The sequence below is a fragment of the Lathamus discolor genome, chromosome 7 (genome assembly GCF_037157495.1).
Source record: "Lathamus discolor isolate bLatDis1 chromosome 7, bLatDis1.hap1, whole genome shotgun sequence".
Taxonomy (NCBI): domain Eukaryota; kingdom Metazoa; phylum Chordata; class Aves; order Psittaciformes; family Psittacidae; genus Lathamus; species Lathamus discolor.
This window is the reverse complement of record NC_088890.1, coordinates 6893015-6911933: the sequence shown is the minus strand read 5'-3', so window position 1 is coordinate 6911933 and position 18919 is coordinate 6893015. Positions and strand designations below refer to the sequence as shown.

General features: G+C 48.5%; 1 protein-coding gene across 1 annotated transcript; it reads left to right on the top strand.

Annotated features, from left to right (window-relative positions):
• Positions 1-560: 560 nt before the first annotated feature.
• RBM5 (RNA binding motif protein 5) lies at positions 561-16536 on the top strand. The gene is made up of 24 exons (XM_065686982.1): positions 561-714; positions 849-1287; positions 1632-1787; positions 3740-3809; positions 4262-4335; positions 6664-6747; positions 7371-7431; positions 7584-7649; positions 7783-7943; positions 9914-10011; positions 10458-10545; positions 10751-10828; positions 10921-10993; positions 11467-11552; positions 11863-11941; positions 12190-12281; positions 12822-12986; positions 13456-13602; positions 13682-13753; positions 14201-14380; positions 14584-14658; positions 15119-15216; positions 15295-15424; positions 15858-16536. Exons 1-24 carry the CDS (start codon positions 698-700, stop codon positions 15981-15983), a joined length of 2715 nt encoding a protein of 904 aa, XP_065543054.1. The 5' UTR covers positions 561-697; the 3' UTR covers positions 15984-16536.
• The last annotated feature ends 2383 nt before the right edge of the window (positions 16537-18919 follow it).

Genomic DNA, 18919 nt, shown 5'->3' with positions numbered 1-18919 from the left:
GCAGGTTACAACCAGGGAACCCAGGAAGCCTGGGTTTCACCAGGCCCCACGGTGTGCCCAGTCTTGGCCCGCCAGATCACGTGGTAGCACCTTTGCTTATGGAGAAAGGCTATGAGCAATGGGGTTGTTTAGCCTGGAGCAGGCTGCAGGCAGAGCTTATTGCAGCCTTTAATACACAAAGAGGGGTTGTGAGATACGGAAACTTTTTACCGGGGCCTGCAATGACAGGAGCAATGGTTTGAAACTGAAAGAAGATGGGTTTGAATTACACATAGGGATGAAATACCTTGCGATGAGGGTGGTGAGACACTGGACTGAGTTGCATACAGAGGCAGCGGATGCCTTGTCCGGGGCAGTGTAGGTTGGGGCTTTGTGTAAAGATCTAATTGAAGGTGGGACTGGGTGATCTCTGAGGGTCCCTTTCCGCCATGATCCCGATGGCTGTGGCAGAAAGGCAGGGCCCATCCTGGCCACTGCTGCTGTGAGCACTACAGCTCCCAGCATGCCCTTCGGCTCTCTGCGCCTGCGCACCGCCTGGAACTTTCCAGGCGGCAGACGCGGAGTTTCCTGGGTAGAAGACGGCCAGTCACGTCGGCGCCATTTTGTGGCGAGGGAGCGAGGTTCTGCGTCAGTGTGTTGTGAGCGCCGTGCTGGCGTTTGTTGCTGCCCTCAGTGCTTGCGGGTCGCAGGCGGCGGCATGGGCTCGGACAAGCGGTGAGAACGGGCGGGAGGGCGGAGGGAGGAGTGTATGGAGAGGGAAGAACGGGCGGGCGGCCCCGCAGGGTGGGCAGTGGTGGGGGTCGTTGCGGGCTGTTCTCCTTCTGAGCTCGGCTCGGTGTGACTCGCAGCGTGAGCAGGACGGAGCGGAGCGGCCGCTACGGCTCTATCGTGGAGAGGGAGGACCGTGATGAGCGAGAGTCCCGGAGCCGGCGCAGGGACTCTGACTACAAGAGGTCCAGTGAGGAGCGCCGCGGTGACCGCTACGATGACTACCGCGACTACGATAGTCGTGACTACGACAGTCGAGATTATGATAGCCGTGATAGTCGAGACTATGACAGCCGGGACTACGACAGTCGCGACAGCAGGGTCTGCAGGGACTACGACAGTCGCGACAGCCGGGACTGCCGCGACTACGATAGCCGCGATTGCCGGGACTACGACAGCCGAGACTACGATTGCCGGGACTACGACAGCCGGGATTGTCGAGACTACGACAGTCGCGACAGCCGCGACAGCCGAGACTATGATAGAGACTACGATAGTCGCGATTACGATAGCCCTGAAGTGAGTGGGGCGGGCGAGCCGGGCCGTAGCCTTGGGCGCTGAAGCTGTGGGGCAGCTGTGGCTGCCCCGGGGTGGGGAGTGGGGCTGGTGGGTTCCGCCCAGCCCGGGACCCCCGTAAGAGCTCTCCTGGGGCTGGAGGAGCCTGGTGCTTGGGTTGGTATCACGGGGGGTTGTTAGGGCAGGGGTAGGGGTTTGAGCTTGGTGGTGTGCCTGGGGCTGTCAGGACCAAATCCGAGGAAAGTGGTCATACGGGGAGCTGGTTTTGTTATACTTTGTTCTTACTGCATTTCGGGCGCATGCCACTAGAGATTGGCGGTGGTTAATTCTGGGTGCTGGGTTCTCAGAGGGAACGGGAGCGCAGGAACAGTGACAAATCGGAAGATGGATACCATTCTGATGGCGACTATGGAGAGCACGACTACAGGAACGACATTAACGATGAGAAAGAAAGCAAAACTATTATGTTACGTGGCCTCCCCATTACGGTTACAGAGAACGATGTAAGTAATCACAAGGGGGCTTTGCTTTTCATGCACTGGCTTTGTTTCTGTAGGGCTGTGGTAGTGGCTGCTGCCATTTTGTGGAAAGCTGCATCATAGTGCCCCCCCTCCAATGTGCAGGTCCTGCCATTTTGAATCCTAACAGGGTTTTAACTGCCTCTGTTAAGTAACAGAGGTCACATGAATGTTAACCAGCTTCTTTTGCATGGAACAATATGAATAGACTTTTTTCATGCATGCTTGGATGCTTTCTGTAAGAGGGGATTTTAAACTACCTGCCTTTACTGCTTTTATTGGAGGAGAGGCAGGTTTTTTTCTTCTTTCCCCCCCGCCCCAGTACTTCTCCACCTCCTTCCCCCTTCTCTTTCCCCCGGGGGAGGGGAAGGGAAGGGTCAGAGAGGAGGTACTTGAATTTTTCCAGGTCTTTGAGGGCAGAAGTTTTGCCTGGTGGGGTTACACACAGACACAGAGCTCTTCACAGTGCAGCTCTGCACAAAGCAGGTTTGTGTGGGTACAGCTGTGAAGTCATAAAATGGCTGCTGTGGAGCTGACAGAGCAAGTATACAAATGAGCTTGGTGCGTGGTTGCCTAACTTAAAAAGATGTTGAAGGTGACCAGCTTTGAGCTTTCTCTTTTTATTATTGTTTTTTCCTCCCTTGATGTATTTTTGATTTCCAAGATAGAAACCCACAGCTGTTACTCTAGGAGCAAGGGGGAGCCCTGTAAAAGCAGAGCTGTTTCAGTTTGTTTATAGACAAGACTCCACCTCTGGTCTCTGACATCTTTCTCTGTTGATGGCTGACACAGAGAATCCTTTTGCACCATTTCTGCAGTTGATTTTTTTTTCCCCTGTTTTTCACATGGTTATTCACGACCTCCCCATTATTTAGTGTTCCTTTTAATCATTGTGTGCTCACCTAATATTTTCATGGTTGATAAGGTGTTGACTCCTGCCTACAAATGAGACAGCCCAGTTAGATGTTACACAGAACATTTCGGAACAGTTTTTGCTTCTAAGGTTTTAATATTGTCGGTCTATAGTTGTGCAAATAACTGTAGCATAATTTATGAGAACTGAATTCTGGATTCATTTTTAAACTAGGAACTAGCATCTTGGAACTACAAGTTGGTTTTTTAAGTGAATGTTACTTGGGTACTTCCAATTGTGTACATATTTTTCAGCTTCTCCCACTTTTTTTCATTAAAAAAAGCAACTTGCACTGAAGATGTCAGTTCCAGTCAGCTTAAACAGGCAGCTTTAGATCAGTTTTGAGTGCTGAGCAGCCTTGTTGTATATAATGTAGCCTGAACTCTCTCAAGAGCTGCTGGAAAAGCTTTTTTCTGTTCTGACATTAAAAGATTTGGTAGTGTTTCTTTTTCCTACAGCAGTGTATGTAGCCTGTGACACAGCTTAAGCATCTTTCTTATGGCTGAAGAACTGATGTCTCTAGCTTCTTTGATATATTCTTCACAAATCTACTTTATCTCCTGAAAAACAAGGGAACTATTAAGAGGATGAGAACTGTAGTGTGAGGCTTAACAATAGTTATGTCATGGAGCCTCATGTAGCATTCTTGTTTTGCTTTGCGAGGAGCTAGGGGTGTTTAGATAAGCAGGGAGTGGGATTTTAGCAGTGTTCTTTATAAAAACTTTGGGGCGGGACATTTGCCAAATCTTGCACAAGTAACCTTGGAACACAAGATGGGGGAGACTCACATTCTGGACGATTCTGTGTTGCCTAAGTGAAGATGACCATTTAATGTAGCAAAGGACTCCGTGTGTTCTTTGGTGCCTCATCAAGTCTCCTGGTAGGTTCTCTGTGAAGGCTTTATTTTTCTGTGTGGCAGTGTTGTGTTTTTATGTACCTCTTGCATGTACTGTCAGGTTGCTTCTGTGACTCTCACAGCTGTCTGCCAAGATGCGAAAATGTAACCGATTAAAATCTCATGCAGATTCGCGAGATTATTGAATCCTTTGAAGGTCCTCAGCCTGCAGACGTGAGGCTGATGAAAAGAAAGACAGGTGAGAGCTCTTAATCCAGTTTTTGGCATCACCTTCCTCTTCCCTAGCCCAAAAGACCCAAACTGCAAACACATGCCATAAAAAAAAAAAAAATTTGCCATGGCTAAGGAATGTGGCGTTTTGGAAGACTTTTAGATAGCTGGTCAACATGTTAAAAGAAGTCTGTCTACAGGGGGTTTTGTTAACAGGTATTGGTAAGTAATCATAGTATAAACCCATTTACTAGTATGTAGTGTGTTGCATGGTTACCTTTTAAACATGGAGTGAAATGTAGCCACTTGAGGGAGCTTGGTTCCTTGCCATGGCAAAATAACAAGCAGATCCCAGCAGTTGACGTCGCATTTGTAAAGCTGCTTTGTCATGAAGTAATGAAGCAGTTGGAGAGAGATTCACCTGTTTTAAAGGAACTGACTAACACAAGTATCCCGTCTATATCTGAATGCTGTCTCTAGGTGTAAGCCGTGGTTTCGCCTTCGTGGAGTTTTATCACTTTCAAGATGCTACCAGCTGGATGGAAGCCAATCAGGTTGCTTCACTCACCAAGTCTAGATATTCCTGAAAATGGAACAAGTCTGTACAGTTTTACAAAAAAAAAAAAAAATGGTGGAAGGAGCTGTTTGTTCCATAACAGTGATTTCAGAGAATAAAAGCTTTGTATATATTAAAATTTGTAGCAGTAGGACAAAAGAGCAGGTAAAATGAGGAGAGAGATTTTGCTGTTTTGAGCACTTCTTGGTGCCATTGTTCTAGATTACTCTGTTTTAATTGGCTCATAAAGGTTTAAAGAGTAGTCTTTCGAAAATCCGAACTTACGTTCTCATGGTGTTTCCTTCTCTGTTGCCAGAAAAAGCACCTGATATCTGCAGTACATTGGCATGAACCTGAAGTGTCAGTTTGTGGTAATAGTGTGTTCCCTCAGTTAAAGAGGGAAAACTGGCTCTTCTAGAGGAAAAACATGTTTATTCCAAGTAAATTGGGTAGAGAGTGAGTTCTGCCGTGTTATGCAGTGTATTCTGGCTTTTTTGGAGTATGACTTGATAAGGAGCCAGAATGTGTAACGGTCCTCTAGTTTCTTTTCCAGTGAGACTTTACTGGTGCACTGCAAACAGTTTCACTTGCTGTTGTTCCATTTTGAATATTCATAGTCTGTTTTAATAATAGAACTTAAAAATACTCTCAAAGTGAGCAAAGTGTATTGAACCATTTGTTACACACCCGATTATTAGGTGTGAAGGTCCCTGGGCAGCATGTGGAATGGTATTGTGCACTGCTGGTCTTGGGGACTGTATATAAAGAGATGGCACTGTAACGGGATTCACAGGCAGTTAGTTCCAGCTCCTTTACGTGCAGGTTTTTGTGTGTTTTATGCTGGAATAGGCTTTCACGTGTTCCATACATACCATGGGTGGTTCCCCAGTCAGAGGGCAGTGTTCTAATTCTCTTGCCTGACTGGTGCTCAGTAGGTTTGGTGGATACAGTGAAAAGATACCAAGAAGTGACTGCTGAGCGTCTTTTCAGAAACAAGATAGTTTTAATATATACAAAGCTGTACTGATGCTTTATTTATTGAAACATACTCAAATTCACTCCAGTAACCAGCCACCCTAGTAGTAGGGAAAACGTAGAACCTCCCCAGCAGCCTGGTTGCTGACTGTTAGATGAAAGGATGATGTCTTGCAACTATGCCAGCAGCTTTGTTTCTATGTGTGCATATCCAGTGAGTGCTGGGCCCTCCAACCCTCCCTTCTGCCGGTAGGAGAAACGGCTTTGCCATATTTAGTTGTGCAGAATGTGAGAGCCTTATTCATACTACGTGCTAGATCTGTGTCAGACCCTATTAGCAGAAACACCACTGGTCCTGGCACTTTTGTGGTACCTCTGCAATAAGCCAGCCTGCCATAAAAATATTTCTTCTTTTACAAGGTGTGGCGTTTGGCCTCTTTTAACATGTGCTTCCTCAGACATGCTTCCAGCTGTTTGACTAAAATGTGTCGATGGCCATGTTCTGAAAGGGCATTCTGCGTACCCACGCTTGGCAAAGTGCGAGGCTGAGCATCAAGGTCTCTTAAATAGATGTAAATTCCTGAGTCCTCTGAAGTCAGAGTGAGAGCACATGCTGAAAGCATTTATGAACTTTTCCTACCACTGGAGAAGCTTCACTTGCAGTCTAGTTACTCATTTTGGAGAGCTCTTGCCTGAATGAAGAACACAAACCTCTCGTGCAGGCTTCCAATTGAACTGATGCATTAGTCAAAAGAAACCAGTCTGAGTGTATTTCAGTTGAGGGCACTTGTAACCCAGCCTCCAAGAAGTCTAAGCAGGGTCCCTTTGGGAGGAATTACTGTATTTTCAAAGGGATGCTTGTGAAGAAAGTGCTTGGAAAAGTAATCCAAACATGGTGGTTAAAAGGTCTGGGGTATTTGGAGTAAGGGAAGAAGTGAAGCAGTCACCTAAGGACTTGTTTAAAATGTTGCTCAGTGCTATGCCAGAAGTTAATAGAAATGCAGGGGCAAAGAGACTCCTCTAAAAATGTGTTAATCCTGATTGCAGCATGTTAGGACTTTGTCTCCTTCGAGACACTTTCTGGTTCCATGTCAACGTTTAGCGTTTGGCAGCTTTTTCAACACTCCCTGATTCCGTTTATCTTTGCTCCACATCCCATTCTCTTGATGCCCTTGTCCTCCTCTGCAGGATTGGATGGGCAGGGTGTAGGTGGCGGTGGTTGTCCTCCACATCCTCCCCATATGTTGTCCATTTAATTCAGAAGCACTGATTTCTCCGAAGGGTGCTCTGCCATGGGAAAATGAACCTGTGTGCCTTGAGACAGGAATAATTGAAACCCCTTTTTTTGCAGAAAAAGCTGGTGATTCAAGGGAAGCAGATTGCGATGCACTACAGCAACCCTAGGCCGAAATTTGAGGACTGGCTTTGCAACAAGGTACAGTGGCTGCTTTGTCTTGGCTTCAGTGCTCTTCACAAGCACAGTGGCTTGAGCAAGGTGATCTGTGATTCAGACCCGCTCGTGCTGCTGGTCTGAATGACCTTGTAGCAATAGTAAAACACAGGAGTGAAAAAATTCTGTAGTTTTGGTGGCAAACTGAACCAGAAGATGGAGAATGGGCAGTGAGCTGCAGTAGAACATGAAGTTGTTAGGTGATGAATGATCACATACAGCTGTGTGCTCCTTGTTTGACCTTTTCAAGTGGAGCTGGTGCAGTGAGGTAAAGACCAGGCTTTTTGGTCAGTCTTCAGCTCCTGTCCATAAAGAAGACTTGTTTTCCAGCTGTGCTTCTTAAAAAGTAATTACTATGCCTGGGATTGCAAATTGAAGACCTCATAGTTAAAATACCTAACTAATTCAGGAGGACCAGGGAAGAGGTAGCTGTGAATTTTGAAAAGCAGCTGTAGTATGGACAAGGGTGGCTTGTGCTGTTCTCTGTTACTCTGGTGGGTTCAGCTTTGTGGTGTTACTTCGACTGTCTAGTTTTGTTACTGTACAGCAGATGCCACCATTGTTGCAAATGATCTGAGTTCTTACTGAGCTCCTCTTGTTTCTCATAGTGCTGCCTTTACAACTTCAGAAGGAGGCTAAAATGCTTCCGCTGTGGAGCGGACAAATTCGGTATGTTACATTGATCTCTTTGGCTGGGTTTGATTTTTGTGGGAAAGTTCCTGTTGTTTGTAAAGTTCACTGGAGGTCCTAGGCTGGCTTGTGAAATACTGAGTTTGAGTGAATTAGACATATTATAACTGACATATTTTCTTCTTCCAAAGATTCAGAACAGGAGGTACCACCTGGAGCAGCAGAATCCGTTCAGTCTGTGGATTATTACTGTGATAGTAAGTTATCTTTGACTTAATGTATAATGTGAGTATAGGTACTAAAATCATTCCTGTACCTCAGACTGCCCACTGAGGTACTCTGGAAAGCCATTATGTGCACAGCTAATATCATACTTTCTTCTCTCCTCAGCCATCATTCTCCGAAATATTGCTCCTCACACAGTGGTGGAATCCATCATGACTGCTTTGTCTCCATATGCATCTCTGGCAGTCAATAATATTCGTCTTATCAAAGACAAGCAGACCCAGCAAAATAGGGGCTTTGCGTTTGTGCAGCTGTCTTCTGCCATGGTGAGGGCCTCATTGGTGCACTGGGGAGAAACAGCCTGTTAAGGCATTTGTGTAGCTAAAACATGTAGAGCCTTTCAGCTGTCTAAAGGACCACCCCAGTTCACTGAGGGTGTGTCACAGTCTTTCATCATAGACTCTGCAGTTTGGAAAGAAGGTGGTAGGATGTGAGCACATGGGAAAGCTATTTTTGTAGCAGAGTGCTGTTCTGAAGTGAAGGCTAGCTTTGTGCTTGGATCACAAAAATAATGGTCTGGGATCGTATTTAATTCACAGAACTTAAGGTCTGGGGCATATGGTGTGGGAAAAGGTGCAGAGAATAGGGCCCCTTCCACCTGGGGGCGGGAAGGAGAGGGATCTTGTCGCTTTGCAGCATCCAGTGGAAGGGTATAGGGACAGCAGAGACTTTTGAGGGTACATAGGGATTGGACAGTAGGCAACAGCCATAAGCCAAAACATGGGAAATTGCAGGAGGTACAAGGAAAACCTAACTGAAGGAGGTCAGCTACAGGCACGGGGTCCATGAAGGGTGGTGGAATCTCTGTTCCTGGAGGTATTTAAAAAATGGGTGGATATGTCACTGAGGAACATGATTTAGTGGTGGACTTAGGAGTACCAGGTTTACAGCGGGACTCGGTCTTAAAGGTGTTTTCCAGCCTAAATAGAATCATAGAATCACAGAATAGTTAGGGTTGGAAAGGACCTCAGATCGTCTCGTTCCAGTCCCCCCACCGCTGGCAGGGACACCTCACACTAAACCATGTCACCCAAGGCTTCGTCCAGCCTGGCCTTGGAACACTGCCAGGGATGGAGCACTCACAACCTCCCTGGGCAACCCATTCCAGTGCCTCACCACCCTAACAGGGAAGAATTTCCTCCTTATATCCAATCTAAACTTCCCCTGTTTAAGTTTTAACCCGTTACCCCTTGTCCTGTCACTACAGTCTCTGATGAAGACTCCCTCCGCAGCATCCCTATAGGCCCCCTTCAGGTACTAGAAGGCTGCTATTAGGTCTCCACGCAGCCTTCTCTTCTCCAGGCTGAAGAGCCCCAACTTCCTCAGCCTATCTTCATACGGGAGGTGCTCCAGTCCCCTGATCATCCTCGTGGCCCTCCTCTGGACTTGTTCAAGCAGTTCCATGTCTTTTTTATGTTGAGGACACCAGAACTGCACACAGTACTCTAGGTGAGGTCTCGCAAGAGCAGAGTAGAGGGGCAGGATGACCTCCTTCAGCCTGCTGGTCACGCTCCTTTTGATGCAGCCCAGGATACGGTTGGCTTTCTGGGCTGCGAGCGCACACTGCCTGCCCATGTTCATTTTCTCATCGACCAGCACCACCAAGTCCTTCTCCGCAGGGCCGCTCTAAATATCTTCTCTGCCCAATCTGTAGCCGTGCCTGGGATTGCTCCGACTCAGGTGTGGGACCTTGCACTTGTTGTGGTTGAACTTCATAAGGTTGGCATCAGCCCACCTCACAAGCGTGTCAAGGTCCCTCTGGATGGCATCCCTTCCCTCCGGCTTATCAACCGGACCACACAGCTTGGTGTCATCAGCAGACTTGCTGAGGGCGCACTCAATCCCACTGTCCATGTCAGCAAATGAGTCTGTGATGCTATATACTAAACTTTGTCAGCCCCATGATCTGTCTGGAGCTGCTTCAGGCAGAGGGGAGCAGTTTGGATAAAAACAAGTGCTTGAACTCAGTCTCTGCTGGCCTCTTGGAGTGATTTGGGGCAAACATCTGCATCGTAAAGCTAAGACTGTAGAACATGTTTCATACTCTGTAACCCAGTGAGATGCACACTGTTTACAGATGGGCTTTGATTAGTCCCATTGAGCTTTTCTGCATATGTATAGTATGAGGAGACGGAGGTCTTCTTACAGCTTTAGCTCTGTGTGAAAAGGCTGAGATCTGGGAACTGTGAATCTTCAGTAATGTGCTGTTTATAGTAATGGGTATTTCTCTTTATAGGATGCTTCTCAACTGCTGCAGATTTTACAAAGCCTTCAGCCTCCGTTAAAAATTGATGGCAAAACGATTGGTGTTGACTTTGCAAAGAGTGCCAGAAAGTGAGTTGTGATAGTTGGTTATTTTTTTTAAATCCCTTCCCGTGTTTATATTGGAGTACACCCAGGCTTTTCTTGAGATTACTGTCACTCCAAAGCTTTGCTTCCTGTAAGTGGCTTGTTGTTGCATGTGTCCTGCTTCTCACTGTGCGTGAGGACAGTGAAAAGAGCATTTCCTACCACCCGTTTCCAGTCCTGTGAAGATAAGATCATAACTGCTTGTGTACACAGCACACTTGTTTCCTTGGAGACCCTGTGACTTTTTACTGACTGTATAATGATGAACCTGAATCCCTTTACTTGCCAGACAATGCTTTGGCTCATTCATTACAATCAGAATGTTTTGTAACTGCCAAGAAATCCATGTGTAAGGGCAGACTCCACCTCCTTGCACAGGGAGACACTTCAGGAAAAAGCAGTATTGACTCGGGTGGTTTTTGTGCTTACAGAGATCTGCTGCTCCCAGATGGCAACAGAGTCAGCGCCTTCTCAGTGGCAAGCACAGCCATAGCTGCAGCACAGTGGTCCTCCACACAGGTAGGACTTGGAGGCTGTTCCTTACAGTCTTGCTTTCGTGAAAATGAAAACATAGGGCATATCATTTCACTGCTGGTCACTTGGTTGAACTGACCAAAGCTGCTTTGACAGATCTGCTCTGACAGGCTGGATCCTAAGGAGTGTTAAAATACTTAAATGTGGTAACTTTCCTGTCTCTGACAAAAACTACCTGCTCAAATTTCAGCCACAGACTGGGGAAGGCAACACCCTTGACTACAGCTATGTCCAGTCAGGACAGGAGGGCTACACACAGTATGCTCAGGTTAGTAGTGGCAGTTGTGCTTTAACCAGCCCACAGGGTATTTTAATTTGGGTATCTGCTCATCTTGTGTTGTCACTCATTTCCCACTGCAGTACTCCCAGGATTATCAGCAGTACTACCAAAATCAAGGAGGAGTGTTGGACTCAGACACAGCTACCATATCAGGTAGTACTTCCAGTGTATGGGAGATGCTGTTTGTAAGGATAATTTTGCAACAGTGGTATTTTATTTTACCTTAGCCTTTAGGTTACTTTATTGTGTAAAAGGAGACTTGGCTCATTTTGCTCTCAGGATGTCTGAATGAGCATGTGTTACTAGAGAACCATTACAGATCTGTTTTAGACTAGCGACAAAAACCTTGAACTCGTGAGAACTGTGTAAGCAGCTCTAGACAAATCTTCAGTGCTGTCTGCTGTCGGAGGCCAGGAATCACTGACTTTAGAGAATATTTCCTCCTGAAAAGGAAACCCTTGGCTGGGTAGAAAATACCAGCTGTGCATCTCTCTCCTTTTGAACGTTTATTGCCTTGTTTGGCTGCTGGAGCTGGAATTAAGAGCTGAAACTGTAAACAAAGGAATTTTAGGTCTAGGGTGAAGTACAAATTAGCTGGCTTATCCATTGTTGCTCTCTGTTGGCAGGAGCTCCGGTCACTACCACCACAGCTGCAGTTGTGTCCCAGAGTCCTCAGTTATACAATCAACAGACAAACTCACCTGACTCTCCAGTAATTACAGTGCTATTTTCTCCTTGCTTTTCACGCCATGGTTATGTAGGATATCTGGCTTAGCTGTGGCCTTTGCTCTTTAAAGTGGGTGGTACAGCAAAGCTTCATGGGTTAGTCACAGTGCTTGTCCTCATAAGTCACTTGTCATTTTGTTTCTGTGATGGTTTTGCTCTTTAAAGGTGAGTGCTGGTGAAGAGGCAGTAGCTGTTGTATGCATGGTGTGGGCTTGGGCTTGGCTCACTGTCCTTGTTTTCTTGTGCCTCCGTGATAGATTTTTCTAGTTGAGATTTCCTGGTTTTGTTTCTTCCAGACACAATCAGCACCACCCACCACTAGCACTCAGGCACAAACAGCTCCCCCGACTGGAGTAGTCCCTGGAACCAAGTACGGTAAGCAGTGGAGTTACTCCTGGGAAAAAGGATACAGGCATCTGTCACTGTAACGCGTGGCTTTGGCTGAGTGCTCCAGCTGTGGAGCTGTCCCTGGAGAGTGCGATCTGCATGGGTGGTGAGGAGCCCTTTACAGACATGGCTGCTGTCATAGCAGCTGATAATCTCAGAATTGTACTTGAAATGTGGAAAGATACTGTGCGAACTCAACTGGAACAACCATGTCTCACACTTCAATTTTTTTACAGCTGTCCCTGACACTTCCACCTACCAGTATGATGAATCTTCAGGATATTATTATGATCCTGTAACAGGGCTCTACTATGATCCTAATTCCCAGGTAAACAGTTTCTTCCCATCTGTCTTAATTGTGAAGGTCCATTAGTTTCCTGTTTCTCATCATAAAAGTGAAGTTCACTTTTCAGGTGCACAAAATACTGCATGTAGCAAATAACTCACCAGCGTGCATGGAGCTGGGACTTGAATGCTTTCTGGTGCAGTCTTTATTTGTTGTCTCCTTTCCTTAATTTTCTTCCTAGTTTGGCTCATACAGGATCAGCTGTTGTCACAGACACTGTAGTTGAGCTATTCCATTGGAGAGTGCCTAGCAGAGGGCACCCAGCTCTAGGCTCTGGTGGGTTGTCTCTTGGGAGGGGCGAAAACTTCTCCATAGTGCTGTTGGGCAGAATGCCTGTGTTAGGGGACAGAAGTCTCAGCCACTTCATGCCTGTTCTCTCCCTTACGGAGTCTGCAAAACTTGTTTGAACTCTGAAATACCTTCCCATTTGATGTGGTAGTGTGAATGAGACAGCTTGCTTGTGTTCTCTCTTGGATGCTTGGATGAGGTGTTTAACTGTGTAACTGTCTTTTCCTTTGGCAGTATTACTACAATGCCTTAACCCAGCAGTACCTTTACTGGGATGGTGAAAAGGAGACCTACATGCCTGCTGCGGAAGGTGTCACATACCAACAAACAGCTACCACAACCACCACCAAAGAAGTGAAGGAGAAGAAAGAGAAGCCTAAAAGTAAAACAGCACAACAGGTAAAAGACAAGATGGGATTGTAACTGGGCTAAAGTCTTCTGTGGGATAATAGTTCTCCTTTTCCATGACAAAGGAAATGCTAGGTTATTTGGTGGGGTGTGTGCTTGGAATTTGCAGGCGTTGTAAAGGGCTGAAGAGAGGAGGAGTTGGCAAGGCTTCAGTGCAGAAATAAGCTCTGCATAGGAGGAATGCATATGGAATCATGCCAGGAGCAGTGGGAGTATAACTGAGCCGTCACATAGAGGATTAGATTGATAAGAAGGGTTCCTGCAGTAAACCAAGCAAGCTGCGGTACCTTTGAACACTGTATACAGGGAAAGCAGCTACACTACATCCAGTGTCCTGTGATTTAAAAATAAAAGGTAGTGGGTTGACTTGTTCTGGAAACTGTATGCAAGATTGAATCTCTGTCATAGGAGATTGATAGCTGTGAGTGGAGCTGTTTGAGCAAACCACTCTGCATTTCAGATTGCTAAAGATATGGAGCGCTGGGCAAAAAGTTTGAACAAGCAGAAAGAAAACTTCAAGAACAGCTTCCAGCCACTGAGTACCAGGGAGGAGGAGAGGAAAGAGTCAGCTGCTGCAGATGCAGGCTTTGCCCTCTTTGAGAAAAAGGTAAAGGTGCTGGCAGAGGCATGCAGGGGGTGTGGGGTGGCAGAGAGCTCAGTGCTCATGGCATTCTTGTCTCCTTCAGGGAGCTCTTTCTGAGAGGCAGCAGATCTTGCCAGAGGTGTTGAAAAATGGGGATGATGAAAATCCGCTGAAGGTGAGTGAGAGCTACACGGCAGAGGTATTCCCAAAGGTTAATGGTAAAGCGTTTTACAGGAAGTCAAGCAGATAACAACCTTTCCAGCCTGAATTTCCACAGCATTGTCTGTACAAGATGGTGGTGGAGGTTACAATGGTCTAGTGCAAATGCATTATATTGGGTGACGGAGATAATGCTGATAAAAGCTGCAATGCCTTCTAGCCTCAAGAGCTCATTTGAGGTTTTGGGGCTTTTAGAAGGACTGTGCTTAAATTATTGTTTGGCTGGTGGAAGCTAACTCTTGGACCATGGTAGTATGTGATTCTTTCGAGTTGCGTTTCATCCTTAGTAATGAGAGAGTGCTGCCCCATCCTGTGCAACACGTATCTCTTGTGTTCCCTTTCTGGGCTCTCCAGACTGTGGGACACTGTTGCACTCATCTTAACACTACAATTTCCTTTCCAGCGTGGCCTCGTGGCTGCCTACAGTGGTGACAGTGATAATGATGAGGACTTGCTGGAAAGAATGGAGAATGAAGAAGAGAAGCTGACTGACTGGAAGAAGATGGCCTGTCTGCTGTGTAGAAGGCAGTTCCCAAACAAAGATGCTCTGATTCGGCACCAGCAGTTGTCTGACTTGCACAAGGTAGTTGCTCTCTGCTATCAGGAAGGTACTTGGTTGCCATAACTTGGTGTGTAAACCAAAGCCATGATGCACATTGCTGTTTGGAAAATGGTTCCTCTTAAGGCAGAAGTGGTTGCAGGTGGATTGTTCTCTCCCAGAAGTCAGCTGCTTACATAAAAAGAGTTGTCATGAATTTCATGTTAATGTGAATCTCTTTGTTGCAGCAAAACATGGATATCTACAGGAGATCAAAGCTTTCAGAGCAGGAGCTTGAAGCCTTGGAGCTGCGTGAGAGAGAGGTCAGTGGTAAGATTGAACAGATGAGTAGCTAATGGAAAACCTGCACAGATAATACGTTGAGCTCTCCTTATCCTGACACGTCGCTCGAGATAATCCTTGTAAGGCAACCCCTTCTTGGGTCAAGGTTCAGAGCTGTCCTGGAAAGAAGTACCCCTTATCCCACAGGCACCACTTATCAGGGAAGGAGCTTTCCACCTCCAGTTCAGGGAAGCCATGCTGGAACCAAACATTCACATGGCAATGCACAGTTGGGACAGGCTTTTCCTACCCCAGTGCAGGCTCCATATGTTCCAGGGACTTGCCTTTTAAGTTCTCCTTTCTGTGGTGGTAATCAAGCTGTGTTTCAGCAGGCTGTGGTGGGCAGCTTTTTATAATAGCAGGCACTTGGCCTACTTGCATAGCTCAAAAGATGAACAAAAGTGTCTTTAAATCAGTACTGAATCTGATTACCTCATGCAGATGAAGTACAGAGATAGAGCAGCTGAGAGGCGGGAGAAGTACGGCATCCCGGAGCCACCTGAGCCGAAGCGCAAGAAGGTCTATGACGCTGGCACAGTGTATGTAGCCAACAGCTCCTTGGTCATTGCTTCAATACACCATGAACCGTTTGGTTAACTCATCTCTTCTTCCTGCAGTAATTATGAGCAGCCCACCAAAGATGGCCTTGACAACAGTAATATAGGCAACAAGATGCTGCAGGCCATGGGCTGGAGGGAAGGCTCAGGCTTGGGAAGAAAATGTCAGGGCATCACGGCACCCATTGAGGTAAGTAGAGATGGGTGCTTTCCTATGGGGCTTGGTGCCTTTTATGTCCAGAAGCACTTGCTGCTGAAGCTCTCGTGGAAGAAACTGCCATCCACAGAGCTGTGCTTCCTTCCATTGGAAGTCTACCCTGAGGTGCTGTGACAGCAGTGTGGCACCTGAACTGTGTGCTCTAGTGCTGCTTGGGGTGGGCTGTGCCCTCCTTTGAGCCAGTGGCTTTCCTGGGCTTTGTACTCAGGCTTGAGCTTGTTCTGAGCAGCTTCATTCTAGTTGCTGTTGGAGTGGTGTGGGACAGTGTATATGCAGTCTCACCTTCTGGTGCCTGTTGGGCATCTCTGCAGAGCACCAGAAGCTGACTGGGCTAATGTACTCTGTGGAGTCCTGTGTGGCAGTGTGGCCTCTTGCAGAGCTGAAGCATGTGTCTTTTCCCTTGCAGGCCCAAGTACGAATGAGAGGAGCTGGTTTGGGAGCCAAGGGCAGCTCCTACGGTGTGTCCACTGCAGATTCCTACAAAGATGCAGTGCGGAAAGCCATGTTTGCTCGCTTCACGGAGATGGAGTAATACACTATGGCCTGCAAAGCACACACTTGTTAGCCAGAACTGACTGTTAAATTCTGTAGCCTTGGTGGCCTGGTTGTATTCTGGTTATGGTTTAGAGTTGACCATTTCATTCCCTTGGACTTCTTTTCCCCCCTCTTGGCATGTAGTAACTTCCATGAGCAGACTGTTTGAACTGCTTCAACTTCATGCTGGAGAGCTCCTGGTTAGACCAAAGGGGATGCCGGTCTTTGTACGGAGCTGTACATAGCGCAGTGTATTGTGTGTTGGAGCGTGTTGTCCGGATGCTGCTCTGCCCCCAGAGCAGAGGAAGGACCTGTTCGCTGTGGTTTCACACCGTCTGCTCTCCTTTCGTTGTATTGTCTGTCTGGGTTGGTTTTTTTGGTTTGATTTTTTTTTTTTGAGAACTTTGCTGTACATTTTGTATGATACATCTTTGTATAGACTTTTTGAAGACTTTGATTCTAGTTGCCAGTTTGGCTCATTTCCAAAAGAAATACATCCAAAAATTATCCTATTTCTGTTCCTCTGTGAATGAAGAATTAAGTTGCCAGTGCTTGCTTGTTCTTTCTGTGGTTTTTCTTCGTTGATGAGGCTTCATCCCAAAGTTTTCTCCTCCATCTGGTGCTCTGCTCACCTTTCATCCCTGAGTGTGCCATGCCTTGTTCACAGTGTCTTTCTCGTAGCTCCAGCATGGATGCTGCATGCTGGAGGACCACGTCTTGCAGCCATTCCTGCCACAGCTAGGGGAGCCTGAGAGGACTAGCAAAAATGTGTTCTGTAGGTTCCAGGACCTGCTCAGGAGACCCTGGGTGTTCAGCCAGTCCTCTGAGGGGTAGTGGGCTGAGGAGAGGGGACAGCCTCAGTGGCGACTGGGGGGGGGGGCAGGTCTGAGCCAAGTGTAGGGAGTGTGTGCAAACCACCTGCTCTCTGAAGTTTCTTTCTGTTCAAGGGCTGTCTTTGGGTTTTTCCTCTGCCTGTGCTGGTGTCCCAGGTGTTACTGAAGAGCCAAGGTGAGCAAGGAGTGGCTCAGCCCTGGCCTCTGCCTCTACTGCTGCCTTGTGCTATGGGGCTTGCTCTGCCTGCCTTGTGCCAGGTAGCACTACAGGTGTGCACACACTGGTTAGGATGGGGCAAGAGCTGCTCCACTGCTGTCTTGTGCAAAGGTACTTCTAACGGTTGAGGCTGGTTCCTGGCAGGTGCCTTCCAGGGTGCAGTGACCTGCGTTCTGCCAGCTGCCAGGTCTACCCCTGGGCCTTGGGGCACGGGCAGGCCCTTACCTAGTCTTCGAGGGATGTCTGGGGCGGGGTGAGCTGCGGCTGGGAGGTGCTCCCTCGCTGCTTCGGGTGCCGCAGCATGGGTGACCGGTGCTGGGGCACGGGAGTGGGGACGTGTTGCTGCTCGTGTGCCGGGCAGTGCCACCAGGTGGCAGGCGCGGCCCGGCGGTCACCCTGCACTGGGCGGGCCCCGCGTGTCGGGACCGAGGCAGGAGAGGTGCAGCGCCCAGGACTCATGAGCCGCTGGAGCCAGAAGTTGCTGTGCCAGGCTGGGGATAAGAGCGAGCACAGGGCTGGCTACCGGGATGCGACCTCCTCTCTTCGGCTCCGCAGAGGAAACTGGGTGGGTTGAAACTAAGTGCCAGCTTTCTGCCTCAGTTTCTCCCCTTCGGGATGATGGCAGGGGGAGACAGGCCTGGTGCACTGCAGCGGGGCCCCCTGTGGCAGCCTTCCCCACCTCCCCGTGTGTCCCGGCTGGCAGCGTGGCAAAGTGCTTTGCTGCTCTGGGCTGTAACCAGGGACATTGGTTCACAGAAGGTGGGCTCAGTGGGTCGATAAAGTGCATTTGTGCAGCTCAGCTTCTCCCCAGCCCATCGATCGCCTTCACAGCGCATCTTCCTGGCGCAGGGCAATGCCTCAGGCAAGAGGGGGGCCTGCCTGCCGTGGGCACAGCATAGCCTTCTCCCGGTTCCAGCCAGCTCCTGCAGTTTTCCAGCATTCTGCTGTGGCAAATGCTGCCCCAGTGCCAGCAGAATGGCTGCGGTGCAGACCAGGAGCGAGTTGTGGGGGCACAGCGTCCCTCACTGTCTGCTTGTGGGGATAACTGCTGGAGAGGGGTGCCCAGAGCAGGGCACGCTCCTGGGGCAAGTCTTTAACGGGGGTCCTGGGGTCACAGCCCCCCATGGTGGATGTGTCAAAGCCCCCTTCCTGGGGCAGGTGCTGTTGCTGGGGAAGGGGCACAGCAGTAGTGCAGCCCTCCCTCTCCCAGGCGTGGAGCAGCACATGGAGGCACTGCCTGCCAGCACCCGCACCTCCAATTTAGGCAGCGCAACGCAGCTGTTCGTGACTGAATGCGCTGTGACCCACTGTCTTCAGAGGGACGCGGTGTTCCTGCCTTCGTGGGGACTGTCCTTGGGGGGGGTGGAAGCTGTGGGATGGGCCCAGCCCTACAAGCGTACTGGGGCAAGGCAGGACCCTCTTGGACCAGAAGGGAGCTCCGTCGGGCACCCATCCTGCTGGGGCTCGGCAGCCAAGGGAGCTGAGCAGGTTGCCCCAGGAGGGTGCTGGGCCATCCAACTGCCACACAGGGCTGAAGCAGGTCCCACCTGGGATGAGGGCAGGGCCGCAGCCTGCGGCTCCTTGCAGTCACGGTCCAGCTGCAAGGTGACCTCCATGGCCTCGGCACCACCAGGGCTGCAGCTCCTTCGGGCGGTTCAAGGTCTCTTTGGACTAGTTTTAAGGTTTGAGATTTTTCTGACTGGCTTTTCAGCGTTATTAATATTCAGACTCCCGAGGCTGCTATGCCCTGGCTTTCCAGGAGGCCCTCCAAGCATCTGAGCTCCTGTGCACTAATTAAAGCCAGGAAACCGGCCAAGTCATTGGCGTGAACAGCCTCTCTCCTGAGCATTCCCTAATCGCTGGAGTTACCAGCCCACGGTGGAG

Bases quoted from the DNA above. Each gene is read 5' to 3' on its own strand.
- RBM5 (XM_065686982.1), top strand. The intron at 10,994-11,466 runs GTAGTACTTCCA...CTCTGTTGGCAG, and splicing joins AGACACAGCTACCATATCAG to GAGCTCCGGTCACTACCACC. The intron at 14,381-14,583 runs GTAGTTGCTCTC...TCTTTGTTGCAG, and splicing joins AGTTGTCTGACTTGCACAAG to CAAAACATGGATATCTACAG.